General features: G+C 40.5%; 2 protein-coding genes across 3 annotated transcripts in view; one reads left to right on the plus strand and one right to left on the minus strand.

Annotated features, from left to right (window-relative positions):
• The window catches only part of LY75 (lymphocyte antigen 75), a 43617-nt gene extending 39592 nt beyond the window's left edge, over positions 1-4025 (plus strand). The window contains exons 33-35 of the mRNA XM_014880863.2: positions 438-560; positions 1017-1184; positions 2159-4025. Of these exons, the coding sequence (XP_014736349.2) occupies positions 438-560; positions 1017-1184; positions 2159-2343 (476 nt within the window). The 3' untranslated portion in view covers positions 2344-4025. The remainder of the gene's footprint in view (positions 1-437; positions 561-1016; positions 1185-2158) is intronic.
• Positions 4026-8874: 4849 nt separating this feature from the next.
• LOC106855880 (unconventional myosin-X-like) overlaps positions 8875-26798 on the minus strand; it is a 60645-nt gene continuing 42721 nt past the window's right edge. For both annotated transcript variants that reach the window (XM_014880862.2, XM_088168150.1), the window contains 13 exons: positions 26548-26641; positions 25879-25934; positions 24099-24241; positions 22529-22723; positions 20669-20826; positions 19360-19483; positions 17311-17608; positions 15769-15976; positions 14874-15010; positions 14580-14703; positions 12642-13091; positions 11676-11867; positions 8875-11178 (listed from right to left, as the gene is read on the minus strand). In XM_014880862.2, coding sequence (XP_014736348.2) covers positions 11065-11178; positions 11676-11867; positions 12642-13091; positions 14580-14703; positions 14874-15010; positions 15769-15976; positions 17311-17608; positions 19360-19483; positions 20669-20826; positions 22529-22723; positions 24099-24241; positions 25879-25934; positions 26548-26641 — 2293 coding nt within the window. In that variant the 3' untranslated portion in view covers positions 8875-11064. The remainder of the gene's footprint in view (positions 11179-11675; positions 11868-12641; positions 13092-14579; positions 14704-14873; positions 15011-15768; positions 15977-17310; positions 17609-19359; positions 19484-20668; positions 20827-22528; positions 22724-24098; positions 24242-25878; positions 25935-26547; positions 26642-26798) is intronic.

The following is a 26798-nucleotide window of genomic DNA, read 5'->3' on the forward strand; positions in this document are numbered from 1 at the left end:
TTAATTACTTTGTACATAAAAAACCTGAGCTGCAGTGGGAGGATTGATTTAGAAATTAATTTGACTCAGCAAAATGCTGAGCTTTTATTCAACTATATTTTTGAAAACCTATTACTTGGGCAAGACTAGTAATTCTCAACAGACATATCTCTTGATGTTTTCCATGTATGTAGTCTGCAGCTGCAGGAAGTTTACTCCCATTTTGTTCTGTATAACCTGCTAGAATAACCAGGCATCTGAAGCCATCTCATAAAACATGCTGTATTTTAGGGGCTGGGAGGTTCATGTCTTTATTCTGAAGGTTAGTCTAAGGTAATTTACAAGCCCAGATCAGCAAATCCTTTCCCATAGTAATTGTTCCCACAGAAAACTCAGTGTACCAGCACCATGAAAAATCGTGGAAGTTGCAATTCTGATTGCTTTCCTCTGCCCCTTAGATCCTTCAGCAACCCTTCTGACTATAGCGGATGCTGAAGAAAATGCATTTGTGAGCACACACCTAAAGGAACATGATCTCATCACCAGGAATGTATGGCTTGGCCTGGATCATGGTTTTAAGGGTAAGAAGTAGCAACAATGTATGAGCATGAATGTTTCATATTATAAATATAAATGCATAAATCCTCAAATAAGAACAATTCTGTAGTCTTGGTAAACTACAGGAGCTTCTACTTGAGGTTAGAATCTGTCATTTAACATTTTAAAGCAATTTGGACTTCACTGTAGTTGAGTCTCTTCCTGTTGCACAGTTAGGGTAGTCAGGAGTCCCTGAAATTAATTTTTCCTGCCTCTGTTATTACTGCCTAATGTTTGGTGCAAGTGCATCAGTTGCTAAAGGCCTAGAGAAGAGTGGTGGCTAAAAGTTGTGTGTTCATATTTACTGCTTTTAATATATGGAATGGATAGTCAGCCCTTTTCTTTTTAGCAATGTAAAGAAATCAATAGATTGTGAATGACATTGTGCAGCATTACAGGATATTTTGATGGTCTAGACTAAGTAATGTTTTTATCAACAGGACAATCCCTGAACTGGCTGGATGGCTCATCAGTTAATTATGTCAACTGGGAGAATAAAACTGCAGAAGCCAATGAAAAATGCAGCGTTATCCTATCCACAACTGGCATGTGGTCCAAAGTTGACTGTGCACGTAGTCGAAGCAGAGTGGTTTGTAAAGCTCCTTTAGGTAAAGAAGCATTATTTTAGCAGAGACTTAATTTTGTAGAGACTGTTTTCAGGAATTTTGGTTTATTGGATAAAGTTTGTGTTGAAATAATGGAAGTGCAATTCACAAAAGAATCCATCAAGTACCGCTGCCCAAGCAAGAGTCTTCTGCTGTTGTTTAGCCATAAAATTACATTCAGAGACAAATTGTCTAGGAATTTGCTTCTCCTGGCTTTCACTATCTACTTGGAGGGTGAGGAAGAGAACTGAAATGTCCAGAAAGTGTAGAGTAGTTGCTATTGCTTCTTATCACAGGGTACCTGTCATGGATGACTTTGTGTAGATGGAATCAGAAACAGTTCTGCTTGTAAGAGACGCTGAGTAAGCAGGTACTGTTTTCAGTCTTGGGGAGGCTTCTGGAAATGTCACCCCATAGCTCCAGAAAAAGACTCAGGCCTTTCCTTCCTCATCCTTGGCTTTGTACAGGAAAGCAAGCAGTTAACTGAGCATTAAGCTAGTTCCTGAGAAGCAGTGGAATCTTTCTGATTTTATATACATTTGCACTGAAGTGGAGATGCAGGAATAGATTAAACTTCGTGCCCCTAAGGAAGATCTCAACGAGATCTTTTCAGTCTGAAGGAAGTATAATTACCTTCCCTTCCAAGAGCCCAGGATCTCATTAGATTTATGAAGTATACATACCTCTAAATGGGTGCAGCCTTTGCAAGTAAGATTTTTGAACTCCAGAGGTCACTTCCAACCTAAATAGTAGTAAATTAACAACAGAATGATCAAAAATAAGCTAATGCATTCCTACATGAATCAACATCTAACTTCCCATGTTATGAAGTCCAGACTTTTACTAGGAAGCAGTTTGCCTTGGCTTGAGATAACTGTGCAGTATTAAAGTGTAGCTACCTAAGCATCAACCCTATTGACAAAATATTCTTGCCAAAACTCTTAAATAATAACTATTTATCTTTTGTTCTGTTTCAGGTTCTAATCATACTGGTGTGGCTGTAGCATTTGTCCTGCTGATTATCTTGGCTTTCATTGCTGGACTGGTATGGTACCTCTACAAAAAGAAGCGTCTTCACTGGAGTGCCTTCTCTTCCGTACGCTATCAAAGAGGGATGAATGATGATGAAACTGATGATATGTTCACAAAAGATAGCTATTGAAAAGCTTTCTTCTGATCAATTTAAGCATGAACTTCACTGTGTGAAGCCGTAAGAAATGAGCTACTTGATGTTTTATTCTTTTTGGAAAAGTAACAAGGTTATTAATGGGGGCTAAAATTAGTATGTTTATATACAAGTGCAATTTTTGTTCAATTTTATGCTAATTCTTTACGTTTGGCCTCAGCCTTTTAAGATGCAAGGTGTTTAAAATTCTGTTGTATTTTTTAATTTATAGTATTATCTCTCTTTACTGGAATTTTTGATGGAAAAAATTAATGCCAACAGTACTATATGCAACATCACTTTCATGAATACACTTAAAATTTACTCCTCCCAATACTGCTATTTATACTAGGATTACATGCCTGATTTTTATAGTTATCAAACTAAAACTTTATAGGTAAATATGTCATCTGCCCAAGAAATAAGATAAAATATATATCTAAGGAAAGACTGAAAATATATGGTAAACAAACTTGTGTACATAAATGCTAAAAATACTTGAGTATTTTTCATAAAACTTAAACTTGATTTTTGTATGTGATGTGTCACTGTAACCTTTCCTATGCACTCCAAAGAATGCTCTAAAGGGAAAAAGGGAAGACAGAGTTGTATATATTAATTACTCAGTGATTTGATGGATTATTGTTTTGAAAAAGTCTTTTGACTTTTTTTAATGCACAGTACAAAGAACAGGTGCATTTACTTTTATGAAGGAGGATATGCCAAAAACCAAATCCATTCCGCATGTGGTGGCATGAGGTGGTAAATAGGAATACATTGGCCTGGTGTGCTGAGAAGAGTACTACTGATTTCTCTGAAGCAGCAGAGCAAGGTCACAGTGTTCAACTGCCTTCTTTTCCTGCAGTTTACTTATATTGATGGCACTTTTCTTTGTTCCTGTTTGCACTATTTTGATAAGGAAGTGTTTATCATTTGTGTTGAGAAGTTGAGAACTCCTGTAGATACCATTTTGAGCCTGTTAAAAGAGCAGCCTGAAGGGGCATGGTAAAGGAGCCATTGTGGTAGTTTACTGATCAAAGAAGTAAGCACTTTTGTTGTTTGTTTGGTACTTTGGGCACAATTGTGAACATTTGCTTTTCCTGAGATAACTTGTAGAAAATGTAGTTATGAAGAAAATTCTCATTCTTTAACTTACCCTGGTATGAGAAGTGTTTGAAACATTGCAAAGTCTGGTTCCTTATATCTTCTGGTTTAGCTTATATGCCTAAGTGCTTTGCCAAATGACTTCTAACTTAATGGGCTAAAGAAATGTTGGTTATTGTCTTTTTTAACTACAGTAATAAGTGGGGGAAATTATTTGGAAGTTCTCATGTTTTGAGATTTACTAGTTTTATAGATGTTTATACTCTGAGCATTTTTAGGTTTGACTCTGAAATGGAAAGTGGAAATTAGTAGTAAGATCCTAATTCAACACAAAAGGATATATACTTTTTATTAAAAATTGTATATTTTATTCTTATAAATGATGTAAATAATTTTTTCAGGCCCCATTTCTCATGTTTGTTTCATCACACCCAAGTTGTCTAATCACTGGTAATTCCTTTTTGCGTAAGCATTATGGCCTTAGTGCAGGTAATTAACCCACTTCATTTGAAATACACAGGAAGATTATTTGGCAGTCTTGTTACTGAAAGAATAAAGTTAAATAAAACACTGAACTGCTTACACTGGTTTTATTTCCATGGAAGCAGTTATCAGAGTTAAGGTATGGGTCATTAATCACTGGGTAAAAAAACACACTGCAGGGACTGTGATCAGAATTAAAGAAGTAAGTGTGTGTTACCACAGTAAGAAAACTTGAGAGGTAATACATATCTTTGATGTATTCAAAAAGAATGCTTGTAATTTTCTTTTTGCAGTCGAAAACTTAGTTATACCCAGCTTTTATCAAGCTGTTTCAGGCTTACACAGGGAACATTCCTCTGCGCCTTTTTGTTCTAATCAGGGTGTAGTTCATTAGCACCTCGAGGCCCAAATTAAGGCAGTGTATAAAGGCTCTCTCCATAATGCCTCTTAAAATACAGGCAAAGTTAAACTACTTCCAGCTAAGTAACACTTGCAATTAAAGCATGAGATGTGTTCATTTTAGGTGATGTCTGAGCTCTGAATTCCAGACATCCAAATCTGACTGCTGGTCAAAGGGTAGTGTTATTTTTAGCTCCAGTGATGGCTTGCTGGGACAAACATCCTATTGTGCAAGATGACTAACAAGGTCATCTGCTTCACACACATTAATCTTAAAACTGAAGATGATGCACAGGGAAATGGCAGCAGAGAAATGCTTTCCCAGATCCCAGAGCAATGGAGTTGAGAAGGCATCCTAAAATTCCTTCATCCCAGGGCGCAGACTGTCTGCCAGCTCTGGTAGCTTTAGGCAAAAAGTGTACAACTTCAGTTCCTCTTCCTGAATTTTACCCAGTCCTTGGAGACTCTGGATCATGGAGAGGTTAATCCACATCTGCCCCTACACCAGTCAGCGTTTTTATTTTAAAAGTGTTTCTGCATCAGTAACTTAATTGACATAGAAATCAACAAGTCTTTATGCATGAGCACCCTTTGGGCTTGATGCTTTTGTTGTAGTTCTCAGCATTTTTCCCTTTAACCAAATGCACCATCTGCTTGTTGCTTTGGACATATGTTATACATGTAAACATTTTTGAAAGGAGTAAGTAAATTTCATGGCCTGCTAGTGATTTTTTTTTTTTGTGTGTGTGTGGCTGCAAATAAATGAACACTAAACATTACAAAATTTGTTCCTACAAGTTGGAACTACTATTTGGGCCCTTCATGCATCTGCTGTTGCTCTGTGTATGGAGCACAGTGGGATATATAACACCCAAGTCTCTAAAAGTTAGTCAATTTTTCATTCTGTTGTCAAGAATTACATAAAGTTCTTACTGACCAAATTGAACGACACTGCACAGTTTCAAAGCAAGACCAGTATTAAAGAACTGAGCTTAGGAAAAGCTCTCCTTAATGCAGAGTAAAATTAATTTATCACTCTAATGGACCTTTCCTGTTTAGTTATGGAGTTTTACGATGAGAGTTGATAAAGTACAAGAAAGGGAATATTCTGTTAATAGCAATTAACTTGCAAGTGGTGGATAGCATAAATGCCCTTATAGAATACTGTTATCTTGGGTATATTCTTTATGGCTAAACCACAGCAATGGTATTTGCACATTGAAAACTCCTGTACACTCTATTGTAATATCTGTCAGAAACTATGATCTTTAACAGATTTTTTGGGATAGAGGAGGATACCAGATGAGGTTTTTATTGTGATAGCACAGTACTGCAACACAGTCTGTTAGTCCTTATGGATCTCTCTTTACCAATGCAGAAGAGACTATAACTACAAACAGCACAACAGTTCTTTGTTTGTTTTACTACTTTTCAGCATAAATAGAGTAATTTACTCCAAGGTGACTTTTTAAAAAGTGGATTCCAGCAATATAATTATTTCAAAATGTGCTTCCTGAATTATGCTGGCCTCTTATGCATTCTTTGCTAGAACAAATGGGAACAGAGATATTTTTCTGAATGCTGTGTCTTAGGACACTCATACGGATAGTAAGAATACTGCTCCTGCTTTCTATAAAACTTCTCCTTACAAAGGCCATGTGTCATGTTCCCTTTCAGGAGATTATTCAGAGCAGGTAATTGTACAAAACCATGGTGCTTACACTGTGTTAAAGCTAACAAGCCTTATATGCATATTTGAATTAAACTTAAAAAGTAGTGGGTTGAGATGGTCTTACAAATATGCATGATTGAATGTCATCACCATTAGCAACTGAACTTTCATTGAAATGTCTTTTTTTTTTTTCATAAACATGATTTGGGTATTTGAAGAGCATCCTGTGTTAAATGACAGTGTGAATTATAAATGTGTGTGGATAATGGGAAGTCACATTTGCCCAGGGCTTGCAGCGTGAGCTGCTTTGAGGAAGAAGACTGTGTTTCTGAAATTGCATCGTTTGTTGTCTCCTGCAGACACCCTTCTTCTTTGTACCTCTTCTCTCTCATGCCTGCTTTGCAGCACTATTAAGCCACCAGATGGAGAACACACCACCACACACACAAGATCCAACCAGGCAGCCTTACACCACCACAAGCTGCCAGGAGAAGGGAACAGAAAGCACCATTTCCTCTAAAAACCAGCAGCCACAAGGCTGAAACACATGGGATGAGCACTGCCAACAGCCCCACAACATTGCCATGGTCTGCAGGGAAATGGCTGCAACATTTGGAACATCCTGTAGCAGCAGGACACCACAACCTTGGCAGGGTAGGTCTGTCCCCCTCCTCTGCAAGCAAGAAAGCTGAGAACAGCTTTCTTGACCCTGGCCCAAGTACTCATGACAAAACAATGGGGAATTTGCAGTGGACAGCAGCCACTTCTCTTCCAGTCCAGAGGGACTCTTTTCACATCATCTTTAACCCAAGTCTCTCTTCCCATGCAGCTTCAGTGCATTTGTACCCTATCAGGCAGCTGAATTGCCTTCAAGCTCACACTGCAACAGGAGAAAGGAACAAGACAGGTACATTGCTCTTATTAATGTATGTGCCTCATTAGTGGCCCTGCAAAAACTATGCCAGTGTCTAACCCAGTGCAGAGCCAATTGAGTCTGTCTTCTTAGGCTTTCCCTATGATAGTCACTCAGGATTTTTAAGTGTTTGCTTTTACAGTAAGAACATGTTTGTATTGGTAATCCTGAGTCCTCACAGCATTTTAGGGAAGACCTGGGGGCCAGTGCCCGAGGGCTGTGAGGCGTCCCAGATGTGTCCCTGGGTGCAGTGTGGGCAGGAGGTGGAGCTGGGCTCTGGAGCACCAGAGCTGTTCTGTACCTGGCTGAGCTGCCCAAGCCAGTGCTGGGTAGCAAATGTCTGGCAGGAACCAGGAATCAGCCACCTGCATGTATTTGCTCTGAGTTGCATTCAGACCTAAATGGGGTGGTGGAGCCTGGGTGCTCCATGTGATGGATTCCTCCCAGCTGGGTGCCACAGCTGTGCTGGAGCAGCACTGAGCTGGCACTGGGGTGTCTGTCACTGGCAATCCAGCTACCAGCCTTCACCTCACTGCTGACCCTGGAATGGGGCAAGGTGTATACTAGCTGTGCATTAGGAATCTCTGGTCAAAAAAAAGTAGCCAAGAGCCTGGCAAATTTGCATCCCACTGATTTAGGAGTTCATATTTTGCAGAGAGGGCTGTAATTCATGTGTGAGATTTGCTTATAGGCCCAAGGGGAGCATTTTACTTTGAAGCAAATGCACCGGGTAATAATAGAATACACAGCCTACAGAGGGAGAGGCTGTGTGTTTTAAAACCAGGTACAAATAAATGTTGCAAGTTGACAGCCAATAATAACTAGACACATGAACTTGTGAAACAGCTTACCTGAGGCAATGTCTTTGTGTTTAAACCATTTCGTGTTTATGGTGTAGGTGTTAATTATAAATTGTCACGAAACTAGTTCATATAGAATAAACAGCATTCAAACTTGAATTGACTATTACAGAAATACTTTGGTGGGCTCCCAGAGGGACTGCATGTCACACTGACAGGGTGATCAAACATTTAAAAAGAGAGTCAGAGAAGGCTTTTAGTTGGCTGCCACTTTAGGTTGTTATTCATGGCTACCACTCAGTAAATGCATTTGTCTGTTGCAGTCATACTGGACCTGCAGCAGTGCATGTTGTCTTTATAGAGATGTTTTAATGAATCAAGTGCAGTCTGAAATTCAAGGGCTGGCCAGAAAGGAGACTGGCTAGCTGGCAGTAAGCAGAGGCAGTTGCAGCCTTGAATAAAGATCCGGAAAGTCTATGCAAGGGGATAAAAATGGAGAAAAAGAATCTCTGAACAACTGGAAGTGATATTGCATAGACCAATCTCCAGGATCCCGAGGCTCTCAGAGCATTTGACCAAGGTATATAGGAGAGCATAATGATGGGTATTGTGCTTCACTGCTTGGATTCTATACTTGTGTATGGATTGAGGGAACTTCTGTCTGCTAGTCTTGTCTGTGTTGCTGACAGCTCAGCTGCTCCCAGTCTCAATTTACTTCAGTGACACCAGCTCTTAGGTGAGCACAGTGGCCCAACTATGCACTTGTGTGGGAAGTAAAAATTGGCAGCCTATTAGAGCCAGAAGTGATTTTCTGTTATTAGTGACTTTGAAGTGCTGAAGAGAAGGTATGGAGTTGATCCCACAGACTGGACTTTGGGAGATGATTAATTCCTTGTTCTGCTGTCTCAGAACCAGTGGGACATCTCCCACTGAGCAAAGGTGTGACTCAGCCCGAGAGAAAAACAGAAGTTGGAAACAAATGTTCCCCACTGTTGCAGCAAACTATTTTCTACTGACCCCAAAATTTGCTTCTGGGAGGTAGGCCTGATGTGTCCTTATGCCAATGACACCTGTTTTTCACTTACAAGTTCTGAGTGTTAAGCTCTGAGTAAACACCTTAACATGGGCACACAATGCCTGCTAGTGAATACAGCCTGTGCAATCCAATAATTTATTAAACTTTCATCTTGTAAAGCCAGTTACAAATTAAAAAAGACAGAGGAAGGAATTCTGTAATAGAAATGAGCAAAATTACAACAAATAGTAGTGGAAGTTTTGTTTCAGGTGGGTTCAAGCTGCCTGCAGCAACCCAAGAGCCAGAACAGAGCTAGTGCAGAGTTAGGACAGGGATAATCAAGCCTAGTCTGATACATTAGAGATCAAGCCAGTGTATGCAGTGTATGCAAAGTGTTGCTTCCCAGGTGGCCTCTGCATTCCTGTTCTCTCTCACCTGTGACCTGGTCATCTCTTTATTCCTTGTGACAACAAAGGGGTGTTTGTAGGATCCATCAGTGACACTATTTAAGGCAAAACTCCAGTTGAAGGGATGATGCACAGCAGTGGCCACCCTCTTCAGCTGATCGTGTAGCAAGTGCACAGCATGTTTGCACAGGCTGCAGTGTAGTGGAAAGGAGAGAGGAGCAGGGGTTATGTACAGTATTTCTTCTTGTACTGTCACCCTCAAAACGAGTGCTCTGCAACACAGTATTAATGATATGGCACCATTTGATGATGAATTGGAATGGAACCTGTTGCATACTGACTTATTTTTCTATGCAATTTCTGTTTCATAGCTAACAGACCTTAGCTGCTGCTACTTCAGAAACTAGGGACAACCAATTTTAAATGTGGAAGAAGGCCCACATTCCATACAGCTCTGCAGTTTCATTAAGAAACAGAAAGGGCCTTTGCATTCTGGGATCCCAAGACTTGGCAAGGGTCATGGAAAATGGCTCACCACCAGGTTTCTTGTTTGTTAATGCAACTGATTTGTGATGAGACTAATGCTGAATATTGTTTAAACAATTAAATCAACTTTTTTGAAGTCAAGAGACTGAACGTGACTGTAGTCTTTCATGGAGGAAAATAAATAAATCTGCTTCTTCAAATTGCAGGTAGCTATAAAAACCTCCAAGCAGCATTTTTTTGGCAAAAGAGCATTGTTTTCAAGTTCTGCCGAGGACTAAGTACCTATAGGAGACTGGATCTGGGAATTTAGTGAGCAGTGTGAACTGTGAGCAGTTCTTGTTAAAAGTTGAGATGGATGAAGGATTTGGCATTTGCTTACTGTAGTACAGAGGAAATAAAAGTCTTGCTTATAACAATTTATCTAGGCACCTATTCACTCAGTAGGAAACAGCTGGCTTAAAACTAAGTTCAGGGACCCCAGTCATCCTAAAATCTCCTCTAAAGAAAGAAGGATCTTAATACAAACAAGCTGCTCACCATAAATCTCCAACCTCCAACCTGAAGTTTGCGAAAAGCAGCTCTTCTGGAAATGCCACTAAAACCATCTTCCCTCCTGGGCTGTACAGGGGAACAGCAGTCATTATTTTTTATGCAAGAGGCACTGCTTGCAGTGTGCCCAGAATGGCACCTTACGGCCTATTTCAGTGGTGCTAATCCCAGAGTTTTCTCCTAGACTGGAGTATGTAGCAGTTTAACTGAAAGTGCCACTTTTTACAGTCATGTACCCGTGAACTTTTACTGGAAGGTGAACAACCACCTTAGGTGTTTTCATTTGTTTCTTTGTTTAATGCTCTCTCATGTAGGGTTTGACCTCTCTGTTGGGACCACTTGGCTTCAATTATACAAAGGCTTTTTCTTTTTAGGACCAGGTCAGATCGTTAGTACATCCTGAAGAACAAAAATCAAACCCACAGTGATTTGTATTTTAGATTTGTTTGCAAAATAAATAAAACAAATATTCTTTTAGCAGACCATGCTGTGATCACATGATCCCAGATGTCTGCATATTCAAAATTCTTAAGGAAGCTTAAGTCTCTCTCCTCTCCTGCAGAAATAATCCTTGTAAATTTTTCTGCCAGTATGACAGGTGATAGTGAAAGCAGCAGAAAGGACATAGAGGAGGAGGATGCTTCTGACTTTGCTTCTTTAAGGTACATTGTTCATCAAACAAGCAAGGGGAAAACAAGTTTTGGGTCATTAGTATTTAACAGTTGTAACTGTTTAATGTCTTTGGGTAGAGGTGCAAATCCTATGGTACTGTAGATGTCACTTCAGGTTTTAAATACAGTAGTCAGCTGAATTCTTAAAAAACATCTTTGCTACACTTGTGCTGGCAAGTTGCAAATACTCATGACTAAACTAGTGCCAGTTCATCCATATCACCTAGTCCAGACGCTTGCATGACTGTCCACACTGGTGGCTGATTTGACACTGCAGCGTTTCTTCACAATCATGTTGATGTATGCTTTCATGATCTTTATTATCTCGCCCACCTGGAGAGAGAACACAGCAACACAGCATAAGCACTTTGAAAACCTCAGTGCACTGAGGCATACAGGACGTTTTGCTGAAAGAGATTCCCCTTCTCCAAAGTCACGACACAATACATTTTACATGTTAATACTAAATGACAGTAAGAAGAGAAAGGCTTGACAAGTTTGTGCTCTGCTGTAGCAACTCTTTATAATACTATTTTTTTTTTTTTTTTGAGTTTGAGAAACTCCCCATTCATCTTCATCTACCGGAAAGGAATGCAAAAAACACCCAGAACTGAAAACTTGATACACTGGAACACCAATCAACCTCCTTCACTTTCTAACCAGTCTATTTTTTTTTTCATCCCTGTATTCAAGAAGAGGTACCATTTCCTTTAGGCTTAAACTCCCTTCATCTTTTCCCTTGGCTGTGTAGTCCATTAGTCAAGAGCTCTTGCACAGAAACCTGTCTATTCCTTGACGCTTAACTGAAAGGGCTGCGTGCTTTCACGTACCTGGGAGGTTTCAAAGAACATTTCTCTCTCATCCACTGTGATTTTGAAGGTGTTGGGCTGCGGTGCTCCAAAGAAAACAATGTGCTCATACTGGAAGGTTTCTAATGGTTTAGGATCCCCTCGTTTGTAGACAGACACATTCTCTGTGCTGACACCAAGCCAGAGATCATTGGGGAATCCACCCTCCTTGCACTGCACAAAGAGAAACATGACCTTTTGCATAAATGCAATGGAGGATCAAATAATTTTCCATTAAAAGAAAAAGCCCTCTGTTTCTAGCTCTTATAGGATATTTCAATTCCATACACAAACCAGGATACTTGGCAGAAACTATGTTGGAGGCACTTCTGCTGTGAAGATTCAGAAGTGACACAGCTGTGAGTCAATACTAGTTGAGTAATAAATAATTGAAATAGGGAACAGCTCTCATCAGATTTTAAAGTGATGTAGCAAGTCAATATTCCACTTCTTATTTACAGATATGAGTAAGTGCAAGCAATTTCCAATGGTGATCCACCTAGGCAGCAGCAAAACTGACAGAACTGAGCTGTGGCCTCCTACCCTAGGAGGCTGAGCACAGTACTGTACATGCCCCAGTCTGCATAGTTTCTGTTGTACTGCTGCAGAACAGGATTGCACTTGTTGCTGGCAAGAACACCAGAGCTTTGTTTTACTTTGACTTTCATTAGCCACCACTTTCTTAAACTTCTCTCTTCTCCCCCATTCCACTGTTACTCTAACAAAGAGGGAATCCATTGTCTCCATTTACCAGGATGCCCTGCCTTGCTTGCTCTGTGCTCTCTGTATCATAACTCTTGGGTATTTGATACTGCAGGCTTTCCCTGAGGTAATTAAGACAAAATGTATCCAGTTCCCAAAATTCCCTTCCGTTACACACAGCTCTGTCTCTTCTCCAGACTGATACCTCTCCTCAGCTGTGGTTTTAGGAATTTATTAATCACTCACCTCAACATCAAAGAGGGTTGACCCATAACCTGGCCACTCCTTTACAATGGACATGTATTTCACCATGGCCTGATGCTGAGAGAGCCCCTGCAGCTTGGTCCATTTCTGTGCTATGCTCGCCCGAGCAGCTGAAAGCTCTTCTTTCACCCACATCTCCATCATCTGCTCCTCTTCTACCTTCTGCTTCTTTACAGAGCCCGTCTTGAAGCTCCGCTTCAATGTCCCTTCAAGGAAGCTGGTCCGTCTTCTCTCCAGAGTGTGACTGGTACTGCTGCTGCTCTTTGTTGAGTTCAGTATTTTGGATTTCAGCCTGTTAACTGGGTAGATTCCATCAAGGGTCCAGCTTATTTTGGAATAATCTCCATGAAGATACTGCAGCCGCAGAGCTGCCAGGCGCTGCAGAGTGTCCTCCGGCCCAGGAAAATGACCAGCTATGAGGCTTTCATGAGCCTACAAACAAAAAGGCCCCCAAATTCATTAGAAAGCAAAAGCATACTTTATTCACATTTGGGTCCATGTACAGACTCCTGTCGCATCTGCTGATCCCAGCACGACAGACATAATTCAGGAGGTCAGAGCAGATATTGTAATAAGTATGTCAAAATTTGCAAGTGGTTGATATGGGAGGGAACACTCCTTTCTGCAAGCCTGAACATGACAGAGATCTTTGAGGGGCTCCTATCCTGTACAGAAAGTCCTACAATGAGGACCTTTTAGGTCTGGAACAAATGGGAGAGACCAGAATTGAGGCAAATTGGTTTTGTGCTGTACTAGCTACAGCTCCTGTGTGAAGATTATATTCAACACCAGAGTCGTATATAATAAATTCAAGATTCTCAATCTGTTTCGTTACACAAAAGCACCTCCCACCTCTTCCTCCTTCTCCTGATGTCTCCACCAATCTTCTTGCTTCCCTTTCCCTGTTTTTCTATGAAATCTATTAATGGAGTGTTTTGCACATCCATCTAATGTCTGGGTAACGCCTACTCTCCTACTGTTACTTCTCTTTGCCAGCTAAAGCTGTGTAGACTGAAAGCCTTGTCAACAGGGAGTCTGGTACAACTGAAGTTCCAGAGAGCACCATGTGCTGTGACTGTTTTCTAGACATCCTCTAGCTAAGAATGCTTGATGTTCATTTCAAGAAAGGAGCCATGGTCTGAATGATGTACATGCCATGCATTTGACTATCAGTGAGTTTCAGTCCTCATGACTGACTGCCATTAACACAGATTCAGTCATTTTCTACAGCTGTGATTTTCTAAGGCAAGGTCAGTGTTCATTAGAAGTAATACAGATGGGACGAATCACACAGCTGGTGCTCCACTCAGTTTAGTTTTACATCCCAGCTGCAAGGCTCCTTCATACCAGTGTGATCTCTGATCTTGACAGCATCACTGTGCTATGGAGTACAGTGACTTAAAAGAATAACAGACTACTCAGCAGATAAATATTGTCTACTACATTCTCCTTTCCTTTGTCTGCAGTACTCTTCTAATATCTCTCTGTGAATCAAAGGAAACTGCCCAAAAGATGTTTCATACTTAGTTCTGGTAACACCCCAAGGATGTTCTTGCAAGATAGACAGATAGAATTTCCAGTTTTCTTTACGTTTATGTTCTGCAAATATCTACTTTTAATGATTCTCTTGAATCATTACCCAAATTTCTCTGCCTTCTAAAATTACAGGCCAAATTTAAAAAAAATAATTATCATTAGTGTTTCATTTTTTTAAAGTCTTAGCTAATTTTTCTTGCTTTTGTTCTAGTACTCATCTTCCCTAGAAAACTTCACAGTCTATTCTGGCAAAAATCCAACAGACTAAATTCTTCTGCTACAACCAGCATTCCCACTTGTAATGAAAGGTAAACCAGTTTTCTGTATCTTCTTGTGTGCTTTTGCCACACAGGAAACCAAATCATTCTCCCTGAGTTAGCTTACCTGCTCAAACATGAAGGCAAATTCCACACCATCTTTGGGAACATTCTCAATATCCAAGAAGCAATAAAGCTTAAAATACAGTTGCCACTGTCCTTCCTCCTCCTCTTCTTCAGAGCCAGCAAGTCTGTAAGATATAAAAGGGAATGAGAAGGGAAAAAACATTTAGGAGAAGTACCATGGTACCTGGAACGTCCACAGTGCAAATCACAATATGAAGGTAACCTTGGGTTCTGAAATCCAGTGTTGCATCCAACTTTATTAAGAGATTTAAGGTTTAATGAAACGTTCTTTTACCTCTCAAACTTGGCCAAGATATCAGCCACAATCACCCGACTCTCCACAGCACGGTCAACCTGCTGGTTGTGTTCAAAGAGGGCAAACATATTCCGGCTGTCCTCCATTGCCAACCCTCGGATCAGCTTTTCAACCACCTGCAAAATCAGACATGTCACACAGCAGGCATCACTCCCCTTTGCACAATGAAGCATCAGTACCTCTTCAGGACACCTATAATTTCATACATCTCCACCACATTTCTCCCTGAATTACCATGCTTTCAGATTAAAGAATTCTAACCTAAAAGATCATTCCCTGCAATGAAGTCATTACTTATAGTTGATCATCCTTGCTTTTCTTCTCTGAATCTTTTCAATCTTCACTACCATTTTGAGGATGGGAGAATTAGAATTCTGCACAAGATATAGGTACGTAATGGATTCAGATGCCATGACGACATTCTCAGTTCCTCTAGTAACAATTCCACTTTTTGCTCTGTTTGGCACTAATGTTTTCACAGAAATGACTACTGCAACCTAGAATGCTGCTTATGACCTGCTAATAATTAAGTTACTGGTAGACTAACCCTCTCAGAAGGATTCCATTATGAACTGGAATATCTCCTTGTCAAGAAAACTGTGTTTAGCAAGTTTCAGACAAAAGATAGAATGCCAGAAATGTTTAGATTTTGCAACACAATTTTCAAGTGATACTCTACAACCTGGGCACTGGCCTTGAAAAGTAAGCTGAGCTTTGCCCAAAGATATAGCAAAAGAGGTTCCAATTAAAAAAAAAAAAAAAAAAAAAAAAAAAAAGAGAAATTGGAAGTAAAGGGGAAAAGGGTATCCCTTCAACAGACCCACTCTCCAGACACAGATGTGCTCACATCTGGTTAATCCTACTAATGCCTTACCTCCCCAGCACTGGTGTGGGAGTTGATGGTTATTTTGCAGGAGCCACCACCATGACAATACACTGTCGTGGTCATTTCCTCACGGGTGAGAAGAGCCTGTATTTCCTCCTGGGAGGGCACAAACTCCCTTGTCTTTGTTCTCTTCAGGGAATCACTTATGAACTGTGCATACCTGTCTATTTCTGAGTCTGGAAAGAGATCTTTTACCCTAATTGTAAGGAGAAGCAAAAAAACAAACAAACAAAAAACAAACAAAAACAAACAAAAACAAACAAAAAACCAAACCAAAACAAAAAAAAACACAAAAAAAACCACAACTCATTACATAGTGAACGACACATTACCCTAAAAATTAGACTACTGCAAGTAATGAGTTTGGTAGAGATACTGCTATCAAATGCAACCACACAAAAACAAAGCTAATTTCCTGAACCATACAATCTGCATTTACTAGTCATTTGAAAGTCACATCAGTGGCATTTCTCAGCAATGTATGAAATAAACAGTTTCAGGAGCTTAGTGAAGACAGCAGGATTGACAATCTCAATTTACAAAACTGAGAATAAAAACTGTGAAATCAAATGTAAACTTTTTTCATTTAGTCTTAATATTTTTGTTGTTCGGTTGCTTTTTTTAAAATTTGCTGGCTGTGTTTGAGCAACTTTTACAGTACGTTTGAGAATTAAGAAGATAGAAAGCAGATGCATGTACACTGTTCTTTTCCTTCCAAGACCAGCAGGTCTAAGCATAACATTACTTGCAACTCCAGTGATAAAACAACGAAATGGCTACATGGAGTATCTGCATCTCTTAGACCCAGGCCATGGATGTAGCTATTTGGTGTATTACACCACGTAAGACACAAATATCTTACTCTTTCCTAGCTTGGAAGGAATCAAATAGATTTTACTGATCTTTCTCATCATTAGGAATGGACCAAGGTTACACAGCTGCAGATCAGGCCCAGTGCAGACTGCTTTGTAAAGCTGCATTAGATGCTGAAGACAACTTGAGAAGAAATATAAATTATTTCGTTCATGAAAATGGAAGGTTAAATCAGATTAAAAATACTAATTGCAAGCATTATGTGCTTAGTTAAACAAATCTTGAAAAATTATAAATTGGATTTACAGTATCTCTCCTACTTCACAGTATGCTTTTTGCCTGTGCCAGCTGCAAGGTAGTACATATTTCCATGAGTATGAAAGTACAGTCCTCACCTTTCCTGCAGGTTGATAATGTTTATATGTACATTAGCAAGCAGCAGGTCATCAGCTGTAAATCTACTGCAACACAGTCTCATGGTATTATGTTTGGGCAACCTACATTCATTCCACATCCTTTTGACAGAACAGATGGGTGGCAAGGAGGGGGGACTCTGAATACACAGAGCAGCTGGTGGTAAGAATTGGGCAAAGGTAGGAGGCTGGAACACCACAGGAAGATGTTTGCACAGCAAGAGAGTGAGACAGGTAACTACAACAGGCAGTGGAAGATCAGCAGAGTAAAAGGAAACAAGCTGCAAACAAGAGAGACGTTTACCTTCGGAGGTGGAACTTGAGGTAGCGCAGGATCCCTCTGCTGGGCAGGAAAGTGCAGCTCATACAGGTCATCAGCTGCCAGTGGTGCAGGTTCCCAGTACTGTTGGGATGTGGCATGTGGTTGGTTTGCTTGATGAGCTGACAGTACACTTCATCACGAAGGGGCTTTAAATCATGGCAGGTCTGCAGGATGCCTTGGATAATGGGTATGGGGTCAGACACTGTCTCGATTTCCTGAAGGGAGTTAAAGATCTTCACTGCTTCATCCTGTAAGCTGCTGTAACCCTTCTCTTGTTGCACTGAGGAACAATCACAAAGGTGACAAGAAGTGAGCATCTTCCTCATTTTCTACTGGCCCAGCAGCACTACAGTCAACTGTACTCATTTGCCACGGAACAACGACAACCTGAGCACTAGCGAGTATTCTGAGCTTAAGTTTATACTTTAAGTTCATTAACGCTTCTTCTCTCAATGTTCAAACGTAGTTTTGGTTAGTATTTGCCAACATCTGATTTGTCACCACTGCCAATCCATTTTGGATACACTGTGCAGAAAAGCAGAATAATATTTTTAAGGGAAATGAGCACTGAAATCTAGTTCAGGCTTCAGTGTCTGCAACTGAGGTATGGAATGTGGCCACTGAAATCTGGCTTGTGTAATTCCAAAATTCTGTATTGTGCCTGTATTAGCTTTGACCCTGGGCTGACATAGAACTTAAGCAAATTGCTGTACCACAAATGCCTATTGTTTACCTATTGTTTAGATTTAAAATGCTTAAACCAAAACTTGAGTTTTTTGAGCACCTAAATGTCTGCTTTTTCAACTGCTCAGACGCATGTGATACCATTCAGATGCAAGCTTGCATTCTCCTTTGCACATCTCTGGGGCTTTATGTCCTGCTGAATCTCCTGTACAGCCACTGCTTCCCCAGTGGCCATGTATTAACTGTACTATACAAAGACACAACTCTAAAAAGTAAGTTTCACAGTGTAAGCACTTCTGAATTTTTTCTGTATTTCAGAATTTATTTTTTCTGTGCTTTTAATCTGCCACGTAATTGGATCCTTGTACTGTGACAGACCTAATATCCTTTCACTTTCTCCATGACAGTCTTCTAGCCCCAGAAACTTAATTTTGAGGCTGAAGAATCGTGCTCTCTATTTAGTCACTTAATTGTAGCATCTTTGGGTAGGATTTTACATCTCCTATATTTTTGATGAGATGTAGAAGGCAAAACTGTATCCTGATCTCAAGATGAAGGTACACAATATATCTACAGCTGCACAAAGACTTTATTTTTCCTTTTCTAAGCTTTCAGAACCTTACATTAGCTGTTTTGTTTCTGCACTCACCACTGGAGTTGACATTTTCATAAAGCTATGTAAATTGATGTTCACTTTCCTAAGCACAGCTAGATTATTACCTGTGTGGCAAACTCTTTTTCCCATATACATTGCTTTGATTGAATTTAACGTCTTAAAAGATTCTGTGGCTCAGTCATTCCACATGAGACATTCTTCTACAGTTCCTCACCAGCTTTCAGTTTTATTAACAGTTTTATAGTCTGTAATCATCAGCAAATCACTTCAGCTTTCTGGTGGCCCATCACTCTAGCTCTTTCATGCTTCTGACACATTCGAAAAAAGTAGTAATTTAACCTGGTTTTACAGCAGCTTCTGTAGAAATACTACCCCACTGCCAGCTGTGTGATGTAATCCTGTTGTAGTATTTCCACTGGAGCCACTCACAACCCAGCTGTGGCTAAAGAATGGCAGGCTGCATGTCCCCTGGATGGATGATAAAAGTATCGGCCCCCATTTACTTTAAGATTCAGTGTTCCCACATGGTAAGAGGCAGTGGACATGGAACACACTCCAGAGAAGAAAGGAAGAGAGAAAGGGACTGTTCCCTCCCTGAACCCTGTGGGCTACACTGCCCCAAATAGACTTCATCTGCACAGAGAGAGCTTGCAGGCCCATTTTGTGGAGCTCAGGCTCCTCACTGACCCTCAAAATGTGAGTGGATTCTGTCACTTGGGTAAAATACTTACAGTTGACACTGACATCTCCGTATGGCAGTGGGAGAAGTGGGGAATGCAAGGGGTGCTGGGTGTAGCGCAGGATTGGGTTCCTCCTATAAGTCTGTTCCACTACTTCAAAGTTTGTGCTGTTTTCCTGGAAAAGAAAGAAAAAAGTAATTATCCTCAAAGAGGCACAGTCCTTTGTAGGATGTACTTAAACACTTAGGTTCAAGCTCAACAACCTTTGTCTAAATTTCTGGGGGTGTCTAGGGGGGCTAGGTGATCAAAGCATAATCCATAACTAAAAATTACCCTGTAGGTTATTTCTGAAAATTAAACACAAGAATAGCCATGCTGCATCATCCCACAGGTCACCAGGCACAGAGTCTTACCTTCAAGCATGGTAATAAATATGGCATGATCCCTCTCTCCTATGTCCTTCAAGCTTTCAACAGGACATGGTCAATGGACTTTCTGAGCACAGGTCAACCATTTTCAGTGTGTAATAATGAGCCTGTTCTCAACTTGTCTGGTTGTACTACATGTGTTTACAGAATGAACAACCAAAATGCTCCCTGGTTCAAAATCTGGGCCTGTCACTACCATACACACTGGATAACATTCTTCTGCATTTTGTCCTAGACTCCTTCCCTAACAATACAGAATGTTCCATTTGTCCTGGAACCCTGAGCTGAAATTTTCCAAGATTATTCTCTACAATCACTCTCAGATCTTTTTTCTTAAATATGAACTATCTAATTACATCAAGTTTAGAGTTCATCACAAACATATTTCTTCTGAAATTTGCTTTAGTGTGTGTTCTTAAATGATTCCAGGCTTATTTGCCCAAGTTTCTGGCAAGTTTCTTCTCAAAAATTACTCCTGTGGTACAATTTATGCTATTTTGAAGGCTATTCTCTTTCCACCCTTTACTCTGGTATTTAACCACACAGGCCTAAGGTATGAAGAGAACTTCAGGGTACATCGAAGTCAGATGGCTGGTAGGAATGGATTGTTTTGTATTTGTGTCTGGAGGATGATTAGGAGCAGAGAAGATGGAGGAGAGATTTGAAAACACTTGATGGTGTAATCCTGCACACAATTTTTAATTGCACAGAGTCGTAGTCTAGACTTATGCAGATCAATTAACAAAATAAAATTTGCAATATTTGACTTTTTTTTGTTGCACAGTGGTGTACGTTTTTTTTTTTTACTCTTTTGGATTTTCCCCTTAAGACAGCAACCCCATTTCTTGCCACATTCTCAGCAATGACTGGGTTAGGCCAGTGGTGGTCTGGCTGCTCCCAACTCATGTAGGAATGAGCAGGATGCCACCTACCCTGATGTCCCGAATGAGCTGCTGTGTAGGTGTTTCTATGGGAACTTTGCTGTCGATGACGCCCTGAATGGCAGAGGCCCAGCGCATGGCTTCGTTCAGCAGCTTGGTGTACAGCCGGTAGGAGTGCTTCCGCCCATGGACTATGATGTTCCAGTAGCCTGTGGAGAAACAAAGGTGGAAACAAAGCTGGGAGGTGAAACTGGCTTCCACATTATGCACCTGACTAGAGGCTAGCAAATGTGACATCCACCTACAAAAAGGGCCAGAAGGAGAATCTGGGGAACTACAGGTCCGTCAGTCCATCCTTGATACCGGAGAAGGTTATGGGGCAGATCATCATGGGTGTCAAAGGAGAGCCATGGAGCTGGGGAAGGGTCTGGAGCACAAGTCCTGTGAGGAGGGGCTGAGGGAGCTGGGGGTGTTTAGCTTGGAGAAAGTAAGGGGGACCTTATTACTATCTACAAGTACCTGAAAGGAGGATATAACCAGGTGGGGGTCTGTCCCTTCTCCTGAGTAACAAGCCACAGGACAAGAGGAAGGAAGGAAAGGGCTGTCAACAGGCTGTCCAGGGAAGTGGCTGAATCACCATTCCTCGAGGCATTTACAAAATGTGTAGATGTGGCATTTAGGGACATGGCTTAGTGATGGACTTGACAATGTTAGGCTAATTGTTGGACTTGATTATTAAGAGATCATTGATTCTCTTTTTGCCTGTAGCTTGTGGCTGATGAAAAACCCTTGCTATTTTCATAGCAACATATGGTGTGTCTGGTTAAAATCCACTAGGTAGACATTAACATCCCCATTCCCCAAACACATTTGTCAATAGGAAAGTCTCAGTCCAGATTTTGGTACAAAGACAGCTTTCCAAGATGCAAGTATCTTGCAATGTAACCTGACTACTTGCCTGCCAACCAGGCAGCTCACTTTCACAGACAGCATTTGGACTACATCATCTTGTTAATCACTTGGAAAATGACCACTCTATACACAGCACCTAGTTAGATTGCCAAATCAACTCTCAGAACTTTTAAAAATATGTGCTTGACAACCTGAGAGAATGTGTCAAGGTGATGGCAATTCTATCTGCTGAAGGCAGCCCTGGACATCTGTTGATACCAAAAATATGGACACTTTCTTGTGAATGAGCAGAATAAATTTCCTCTCATCTCACTTTACGAAATACTTCCAGCCCTTTTAAAAGGTATCCCAAACAACTCTAGTACTTAAATGTCCAGTTTTTCAAGTCTTTTTCTGAGGTTCACAATCTTTGTATGAGGAATTCATCCTCTTTCCCATAACCTGGGTTTCCTTCCAAACTCCTAAGGCAAGAAATGGAGGATCATGCCAGATCCTGCCTTCCCAGAACTCTGTCATGGTGCACAGAAAGCAAACACAGGCTTTTGTCATCTTTTGTTTTGATCAAGTTGAGTGACGCAGTAACACATGCACTGTACATCCCTTACAGTGTATGGGATGGCTGCTATTTAAGAAGTTACACTGACCCCAGAGACAAATGTAGGTCAAGCTACAAGGTGGCAGTTCTGGAGATGTACCAATAATTAGTGTCAGCTACAGGAACTCACACCTGTTACCCTGCTTGGGGAACACTGAGATAAGCAGTGACTCTGCTCAGTGAGAAACACCAGCTCTGTGTATCTCTGTCACGTGTGAGGCACTTACAGTCACTTGCACACTTTGCAAATCCCTTACGGGATTTCCACGGGCAGAGATGTTTGCAGCCAGACACAAAGCCCCAAGACTGCCTTCCCAACACGACACACCACTACAGCCGTGCACCATCCCCCCTGCAGGAGCTGCACACCCGGAGCCTGCTCTGTGCCACTTTCTCCCTCTCACCTGTGTCTTTGAAGACCCTCTCCTCAGGCTGCACGACGGAGCAGAGGCTGTTGAGCACGAGTGTCCCGAGCTTGGCAGCCGTGCGCTCCGAGGACTTGTAGTAGTCCAGGGCAGTGTTTGTCAGAACAAACCAGCGCTTCTTCATCTTCAGAGAGGACATCTTGTTGCTGCTCTGAACCTCCTTATGAAGCCAGCCTAGCACACAAACACAAACATGTCATTACGTGCATCTCTTGCTCCCATGGTCAGGACAAATAATTTCACTGTCATTTTAGATTTGTCACAAAATAAAGGAAAAAAAAAAAAGATTAAGAAAATTCAGTACTTCAACAGAAAAAAATTACAGCCTGCATTGCTAAAGCTGTCAAAAAGATAATTTTCTACTCAGAGGTGTAAAAAGCAATGTCCACCCACAAGGCAAAATGTTCAAAAAATGTGGGACTGAACCAAGAGGCTCCATATAAAGAAAAGATAGAGACAAACCTTCCTGAATATATATATATGTGTATATATATATATATATATATATATATATATATGCGCCTTTGAGGCTACTCTGCTGTCACACAGACATTTTCTTATGAAGAGCAGAGCATACTCTGCAAAGTATAATTTCTTTTTCTCTTTGACTAATGAACAATACCAGATAAAAGTATTGCAGTTAAGTATTTTGAAGTTAAGGTACTCAAACTGTTGTCTTATACAACAATTACTCCTACTCCTTATTACTCCTTTGTATCATTCAATCTCCTTGAATATTTTTTAAGACTAGGGTTGAAGTCTTTTCCCACATTTTGGTGACCCTTTTCTTCCTCTCCTTCTGCCTTGCCATGACCACTTTAAGACCTTTATTCCTTCACAGACGTTCCTGGAAGATACAAGGCAATTTGCTCATCCACTTGCTTTCTATAGACTAGATCAGGAGTGTCTTCAAACATTTAAGACCACGCCATGAGGTCAAAGTATAGAGGAAAATTTAAAATATTTATGACAAATGGGTGAATATTTTACAATATGTGACCCTTACTCATGCTTTTCCATCTTCAATTAGGTTGTGACTAAAGATGTAATTTAAACCTTTTGCTCAACCTCAGAAAATTTTTCTCACCTCACTAGGTCTGCCATAACCAGGTTAGTTAGTTTAGCTGTGGACAGCAGCAATCCCATAAAGATCTCTCCCTCCCTCTCTACATGACAGGTGTCAGAAGGAACTGAGCTGCCAACAAAAGCCACAGTGTCATGTCATAGTCCATCTAAGCCAGCTGCTCCTATCAGCAGCCATGCTCCTTCCTATTCCCTGGTGGCATTTGCTAGACATGTTTAAATAGGCTAGAACAATCATTAGAAAATGAAACATATGAAGCACTTATTTTTTTCCACCTGGCAAGGAATTAGGTAGGAGCCAGGGCTAGCACACACATGACATGGCAAGCAGCAGGCAGGAAGATAGAGGGGGCAGAGAATGACAATTTTTGGGGAGCAGCTAAACCTTAGACTGAGCTAGCAATCTCCCTGTCACATTATAAGCAGAAGATGAGTTTCACATGTAATTGCATGTATTTCCTTTCACCTCTCACAAGGAATTCCTGGCCATCGACCTTGGATTCGCCTTTGGGTTTCTGCAGCAGGGAGATCCAGTGATGCATTTCCTCAGGAGTGTCGCTGTTGCAGTGAATCACACGATTGGCTGTGATGATCACAAAAGAATTTGGTCTGCCACAGAACAAAAGCATTAAAATTAGTCATGCAAATAGCTCACAGCACACCCAAAGTCGTGTTTCTTACTGTCCCATAAACAGAAAGACTTTCTGAACACAAACTACAGAGGAGTGCAGAAATACTTAAGATCATCTCTTGTTCAGTTGCTCTGTCAACTGATAATGTAGAGCTAAATGAAATTAAATATCTTTCAAAAGCTACTTCCAGAGACTAGAAAATATTAGTTAGCTAATAAGCAGCTGCAAAATGTCCTTGGTTCATTAGCAAAGGACTTTGACTGAGTGGAATGAGCCAGTGCTTGTACCACTGGGCTGAGCTGGTACAGCCATTTTCCTCGTTTTATTAGAACCAGTGATGCAGTAGCAAATACAGGTCTCAGTAGGATCAGCTAAAACATGTTAGAGATTGGTTTTCAGAAAGGATGAGCTGATCCAGGCAAAATAGAAGAAAAACTGTTGTGTTGCTCCTGGATGACTTTGTCCTTCTCTTGCAACTGTATCTCACCAAAAGAATATTCACAATTTGGTACGGAATTGATGCTTTACAGGAAAATAGAAAAATAAAAGTATGACCAGTTCCAAGAGGATAGACTCGTAAAACTTTGAAAACAAAACCAGATTTCTGTGAGAAAACAGAGAAATTGAAAAGCAGAATGCAAGTTTGAAGTAAAAGGTGCAATCAAGCTCAGGTAGAAAAATGCATAAACCTATGGAAGATAAAAATAAGCTGCATAAAAATGTTGAGAAAAAGCATTCTCCTCAGAATTTGTTTAACATTGCTTCAAACACTGATATTCCAGAAAAGCATACCTCAGCACATACATAAACAAATCTTGACTGTTCAGCTTACTATTTGTTCCTGGTTTTCACTGGTTCACAGATTAATTATGAGGCATAAATGCCGAGAACTGCCTAAAATGTTTTCATTAATGAAATCTTAGTTCACTTCTGAAATGTATTTTCTAAACTCCTAAAAAGAAAGTCCTAGCAACGTGTGTCAGAGCCCAGAGCTCTGTCCCCAGACCATAGAGATAAATAACTTAATAGCTAACATTTTACTTCAGCACTGTGCTGAGTATCTTTGCCCCAGATGAACCTGTTAATATGTGGGGAATAATTAAAAGTTAACATAAAGTGATATGAAATGTCCCATCATCTCTTCTCTGAAACTAACTAACTGAAGGTCTGTGCTCTGTTGCATTGCAAAGGTATCAAGAATAATACAGATCTCTAAATTCATCCATTATTCTTCCACAATGCTGTTTTTTTCCCGTAAATTTACAAGTTAACTGGAAATTACTCTGTTGAAAAAATGAAAGTGCTGCTTTTGCTGGACGTATTTGTTCAGTGCTGGTAATAGATAAAACCATAATTTTCTGACATTGAGATTATGCTGTTTTCACTTTTAGGAGCTGCAGGAGAAACTTCGACTCGAAGACAATACATATATGGACTTCATGCCTATGAAGTGACATTGCTGGAAACAAGCTAAAGATTTCAGCTATGTTTATTTGTTTAGAGAAAAAGATGTATGAGTTTAAACAAATACAAACCCCAAAGGAAACCTGGACCTACCCACAAAAAATTGTGGGGAGTTTCTGATTTAAGAGATGGTCAGATTGCTGTACCTACCTATCAGGATTGTCTGAGGCACAAACAGAGTCAATAAGCCCAACATCCAGGGTTCCCTGCAGAGTGAAGAAGACACAGATTGCATTTTAGATTAACAAGTGCTCTCCTCTGTGAATAGGATTGGAATTGAAACCATTCCTCTGAATTCCAGTAGCTTGAGCAGAAATGAACACATGAGAAAGGCATAAGTGAGTCATCTTCACTCCCTAAACAGCATAAGATGTGCAAGGGGCTCCACAGGACTGGAGGAAAAACAGTTACAAGTTTCCAGAGAGTATTATGAAGGTCTGAAATAACCTTAGCTATTAGCTCTGTACTGGCAAAACACATAAATACACCATTCTTCCCAACTGCTATCTTCTGTCTGGAATAACCGTGACCCAGACTAGTCTCATCCAAAGACATTTTATCTGCATGAGGCAGCCTCCCTCTTCTCCTCCAACTGAAAAGAGCTATCAGTGACCAAGCTGAGCAGCCCACGACAAACACCACATTCCCCACTGCCTGCCCTCTTTGCTACCAGCTTTGCTGTTTCTTTATAATTATAAATGTCCAACTTTCTTACACTGCCAAAGAAGTACAGCACTGCATGTGCTGGAAAAAAATGCACAAACAGTTAAACACAGAGGGCTCCAAGCATGCCCACAGACTGGTTGCACAGTAACTCACCACAGCATTCTTTGGATTGGCCTGTTCATCCTGCATTTCCCTCAGCTGCTGTGCTGTAGCGCTGTGTACTCGGCTCAGGACATTAAACCAACCACTGCCAATCAAAACAGAATCAGAGTTAAACTTTCAGTAGTAAAACTGGCTCGAGAACATGATCAAGGAACCTGGAAAGATGCCACTGGGAAAATTTCTTCATTCACAATTTCCTGACTACTATGTCACAAAATATCTCTTGGGCTGATCATACCAGA

Source organism: Sturnus vulgaris, chromosome 7 (assembly GCF_052056855.1).
Source record: "Sturnus vulgaris isolate bStuVul1 chromosome 7, bStuVul1.hap1, whole genome shotgun sequence".
NCBI classification, from domain to species: Eukaryota; Metazoa; Chordata; class Aves; order Passeriformes; family Sturnidae; genus Sturnus; species Sturnus vulgaris.